General features: G+C 34.0%; 1 protein-coding gene across 1 annotated transcript; it reads left to right on the top strand.

Annotated features, from left to right (window-relative positions):
- Positions 1 to 351: 351 nt before the first annotated feature.
- On the top strand, positions 352 to 4043 carry LOC121238429 (beta-glucosidase 12-like). The gene is made up of 13 exons (XM_041135279.1): positions 352 to 519; positions 652 to 721; positions 1100 to 1158; positions 1489 to 1564; positions 1705 to 1782; positions 1869 to 1956; positions 2055 to 2310; positions 2439 to 2557; positions 2658 to 2878; positions 2988 to 3019; positions 3371 to 3473; positions 3596 to 3704; positions 3799 to 4043. The coding sequence occupies exons 1-13, from the start codon at positions 352 to 354 to the stop codon at positions 3965 to 3967; spliced, it is 1548 nt and encodes a 515-aa protein (XP_040991213.1). The 3' UTR covers positions 3968 to 4043.
- The last annotated feature ends 1393 nt before the right edge of the window (positions 4044 to 5436 follow it).

Below are 5436 nucleotides of genomic sequence, written 5' to 3'. Positions count from 1 at the left end.
ATTTTTTTTTTTTTTTAACATAGTGACTAAGAAAATAATTTTAAGTGTATTAATTTTTTTTATTTTTTTAAAATATTAAAATATATTAAAAAAATTGTGAAAAAAAAATTAAAAAAATAAAAACCCAAAACTCAAAAGCGGTAATCAGAGTAGCCCGACTCAAAAACTATTCCTGTATTAATCATCTACTTACTTATTGTCCCAACTTGTTCAGTACTGTATATCCAAATAGATAATACAAGATATATCTAAAGAAAAAAAATAGCCGGAGAAATTAATAGCTTGTCTCTGCTAGCAGTACCTCTATAAAAAGCCGAGTTAGCAACACTCACAACCACATCAAAACCAGTTATGGCGATGAAAGCTGGTTGCATACTTATAGGCTTTCTTGTTCTTGTTGGCTCTTTCGCCAACACCAGTAATGCTAATGCTATTACTCCAAGGTATGGCATTTCTTCACTCAACAGGACCAGCTTTCCCAAAGGTTTCACTTTTGGTGCAGCATCAGCTGCCTATCAGGTAAGCCCAGGTTTTCTACGTACATGTTTATATTATATATATATTGAGTTTTTGTACGTTCAAGTTCCCTGAGATCTCAAGAATAATTCATGCATTTACTGCATGCCTCCATATCATGTGTTTGAATTCCAGTATGAAGGTGCAGCGTTTGAAGATGGCAAAGGACTAAGTATGTGGGATTATTACAGCCACAAATACCCAGGTCTCTCTCTCTACATATATATAGATACACACACATGACACACACACGCACACAAACATATTACGTACGTATTCGTTGTTTCAGATGACATGAAGGTGAAAAATAATTTAAAACGTGCTATTTCCGAAAGAAAGAATGAATTGACATTTAATCTCTAGAGAGATATACTAACAACCACTTGTGATTGCGCGATGTTTGCACATTCTTATGTGCTACCTAATGTTTCGTTATAAGATGATAAAAATATGATGAAAGTTAAGATGATGACTAACATTACTCTTTTTATTTTATCAAGACTCATAAAAAAATATTCGAACAAACTTTGGTTGTTAGGCATGTACATTAGTCTTAACAGATAAGATTTGTATGAAATTGCAGAGAAGATAGCAGATGGCAGTAATGGAGATGTTGCTGATGATCAATATCATCGCTACGCGGTACGCATATCCTTTTTTCCCCGTCTAATTACCCCGTCTAATTACTGGATAAATAAGAGTAAAAGGTGTGTGTGTGTGTATCACATAAGAAAATATAATTAAATATTGATGAGGTAGCATTTTCTTTCCATTTTTGTTCTATTATGATAAGCTGGTATTGTCAAGTCCTTAATAAAACTTAAATTATAAAACTCAAATTTCAAAATACTTCAAATAAAAAAAATTATTTGAAAATTTTAAAAGAAAAAAAGCTTTTTTTTTTTTTTTTTTCCTAACATTTTTATGCTAAAAAAATTAATTCTGGTAATTTGTCCTTTCTTGTAAATTTAGGAGGACTTTGGGCTTCTGAAGGATATGAATGCAGATGCATACAGATTCTCAATCGCATGGCCCAGACTGATACCAAGTAATTAATTACATGCTTTTCTGCATTATCAATGATCTGTTGCAATTTTCTGATCACTATATGCATTAACTCTATATTTATTTTAAAGCTTTCGATATATATAATCATAAGTCAACCATTCATTTGTGTCCTATTTTCAGCCGGAAAGATTAGCGATGGTGTGAACCAGAAAGGAATCGACCACTACAACAAGGTCATCAATGAACTCCTAGCCAAAGGTCATGGACGTCCACATTAACATATCATATACTAATAATTCACTGATGATAATGTATTAATGGTACTTAAAACTATTGAAATGAAGGTCTTACGCCCTATGTGACAATTTTCCACTGGGAAACTCCCATGGCCTTAGAACATGAGTATGGCGGTTTCTTAAGTCATCGCATTGTGTAAGTGATGACTAATTCACGGCCATATTAGCAGCATTCCATATATCGAAATGGGACACTCTAATATATCTGTGGATGCGTATGTACGTAATTTTCAGGGACGACTTCAAGGACTTCGCAGAGCTTTGCTTTAAGGAGTTTGGTGACAGGGTAAAGTATTGGATCACCTTAAACGAGCCTTGGACGTACAGCAATGGGGGGTATGCACAAGGGGTGTTAGCACCTTTTAGATGTTCGAGCTGGCAAAATCTGAATTGCACCGGTGGGGATTCAGGGACGGAGCCATATACCGTCGCCCACAATCTGCTTCTTGCTCATGCAGCTGCCGTTAAGGTGTACAAGACCAAATATCAGGTTCCAATACAATATATTTACCAAAGTTTCAGTTTACAACAACAAATTAATATGTGTTTGTCGTCTGTTGACTTAACTAGACTAGCCATGGCTAGCTTGGTTAACCAAATCATGTTCACTACGTTCAGGCAAAGCAAAAGGGTGTTATAGGGATAACACTTGTGTTGCATTGGATGGTTCCATATAATCCTAAATCGGCGAAAGACCGTGCTGCCGCATTCCGTGCCATTGATTTCATGTTCGGATGGTATGTTCACATGTGTTGATCTTGTTTTTAATTTTAGGACGATTACATCGTAATTCAAATACTGATCTCAATTTGTGGATGGTTTCATATTTTGTCGCAGGTTCATGGACCCCTTAACAAAAGGTCGCTATCCCCTGAGCATGCGTACTCACGTACGTGGAAACCGATTACCCATGTTCACCCCAAAGCAATCGAAGCTGGTGAAGGGATCATATGACTTTATCGGAATAAACTACTATACTGCCAATTATGCATCTGATGCACCTGAATACAAGTCTCTGAACAAAAGCTACTTGACAGATGCTCTTGTTAGTCAAACAAGTACGTACAAATTTAACACTCGAAAAGCATTGATCGATCAACATATATGTTTGTCTCATCATGTATATAATATTAACTACATCTTTTTTTGTTTGGCTGTGCATGGCAGCTTCGCGCAACGGGGTCCTCATTGGTCCAGAGGTATATATATATATATATATATATATATATATATATATATATATATATATATATATATATATTAACATATATTAACTTTAAGTAAATTAATCTTTATTTTCCACTATTATATAATATTCTGGATTGATGATATTCTATCTTACGTACAAACGCTGTACATATGTACCAACATGAGATGATAAGCAGTTCCACTATATAATTAAGCATGCAATTCCTTTATTGTGAAATATATCAATTTAATAGCTCTTTCGATCTGATCCACGTCCTTACCAACACATGATGTCTAAGAAATTGAACAGTACTCTTGGCAAATTCTTATGTAGTGATCAATTCATTTCCTATAAATCTCAGGCTGCTTCAAGTTGGCTCCATGTCTATCCTAGAGGAATTTACGATGTTCTTGTTTACACAAAAACCAAGTACGGTAATCCAGAAATCTACATCACCGAGAACGGTAATTTTCTCAACTGTTTTCAATTATTGTTGCATTATAAAGTCGATGATGACTTCTGATAAAGTGATAATTTTCGGTTGTCCCATTTTATCTAATTAAGCTAAACTATAATCTTTTACTAGGAATCGATGAGTTCAATAATGCCTCATTAACGCTCAAGGAAGCTCTCAAGGACCCCGCTAGAATTAGTTATTATTATAAACATCTTGCGCATGTTCATAAGGCTATCGGGTTAGTGCTTCAAACAGCTCTCCTCTCTCTCTCTCAAAATCTATCTATCTTTGACCTTTAATTAATTCGTTTCTTTCCTTGAAATTAATTATAGGGTGGGCGTGAAAGTTAGGGCATACTTTGCTTGGTCATTCTTGGACAACTATGAATGGATGTCTGGTTATACGGTTCGATTTGGCATCTACTTTATTGACTATGACAATGGATTGAAAAGATATCCTAAACTTTCAGCACATTGGTTCAAGAATTTCCTCAAGAAATAGAAATGAAGATTTTCGTATTATGAATTGCCTATCAAATTGGGTGATATCAGATCGATAAATTGAGCATTTCTTCTCTATGAATATTGTACTTCTATTTCCTTTCTGTACTCGCCGAAAAGCTTGCAGAATAATAAATTGCTCTACTACCTCCGTCTTTTATTTTAAGTTCAAATTTTCATATTTTAAGTAGTATGAAATTTTACCACTAAATGGTCAAAATACTTTTGGGCTTTTACATTGACTACTGATCTCGACCATGCATGTGGAGTTTCTAAAAATCCTAACTAGTTTGCATATTGAATGGTTCAAATTTTGTTAATGCCTAGGCATTTCAAAAGTGATATGTCGAGTTCAGAGTCTTATAAGACGTCAAAACATTCTTAATTGCTTTTCTTTATTCGAATGGTTACCATGCATGCAATATACATAACAAAATTTGGTTAGTTAAGATCTTGGCCGATGTAGAAGGCATGCAGCCGGTTTATTTAAAAAAACTAACGTGACCCAAAAGCGTTTGGTTATGTCGCTATGAAAAAGCATAGTTATGTCTAGCTAATTCATGAATGGTGCGATATCATCGCTCAACAGAACCAATATATTTTGTTGAGGTGTGTGGGTATAAGAATATTAATGGAGAATACCTTATTATTGAAAATGATGTACGTTTGAGTTGGGTGTTGGCAAATTCACCGCCGCCATCAGATTGTATAACATTCCACACATCACAATCAATCTTTTCAAGTATACTAAGAATTGAAGTAGAGTAATTAGCCCCTAATTCATCGATATATAGATATATATATATATATCCTTATACGAGGATAGGCTGTCCTTATATGAGGATTGGTCGTTCATAAGTATAGTTTTTGTCTTTAGATTATATGATTTTTAGTCTTGGGTTCAGATTTGTTTATTTATTTGATTCATCAGGTGTAAAATTTTTTCCACGGTATTCCTCCGTCATAAGTGAAGGTTTTGATGAATAAATTTGGATCAAGGCCACTCGTGGACATGTGATCTTGTCTCTTAATATATATATATATATATCAAGGGGAAGCAGTAGGCGCAATGAGTTTTTAATATCATGATCTTTTACTTCCATGGATGCACAAAATTAATGAAAAAAATTAATTAATGTGGCTAAAGAACTATATGTTCAGTACTGGTATTATCATCTAATTATTAACCGTCGTTCCAATTACCTATTGCATGATAAATAAATGAAGAATCCCAATCACATTTTAAATCTGCAGACTTCAATGAACGCACATGACTAGTAAGAGCCAAAATCTACAATAATGATGACACTATTTTATTAGTAAGATATTAGGGTTCTCTAATTGTACGTGTGATATTAATTGCATGTTTCGAGAGTTTTATATATAATGACAACTTGCAAAAGCGAATCTTATCAATCGATGCCATAAATTATCCCTCACATGCTATGTATAACTATATTAGTAAGATAA

Source organism: Juglans microcarpa x Juglans regia, chromosome 7D (assembly GCF_004785595.1).
Source record: "Juglans microcarpa x Juglans regia isolate MS1-56 chromosome 7D, Jm3101_v1.0, whole genome shotgun sequence".
Lineage (NCBI taxonomy): Eukaryota > Viridiplantae > Streptophyta > Magnoliopsida > Fagales > Juglandaceae > Juglans > Juglans microcarpa x Juglans regia.
The sequence above is the reverse complement of the archived record's forward strand: the minus strand, read 5'-3'. Positions and strand labels throughout refer to the sequence as shown.

Coding starts and splice junctions, on each gene's coding strand:
- LOC121238429 (XM_041135279.1), top strand. CDS start 352: ATGGCGATGAAAGCTGGTTGCATACTTATAGGCTTTCTTGTTCTTGTT. Junction 2,558..2,657: donor ATTGATTTCATGTTCGGATG/GTATGTTCACAT, acceptor ATTTTGTCGCAG/GTTCATGGACCCCTTAACAA. Junction 2,879..2,987: donor TGCTCTTGTTAGTCAAACAA/GTACGTACAAAT, acceptor TGTGCATGGCAG/CTTCGCGCAACGGGGTCCTC.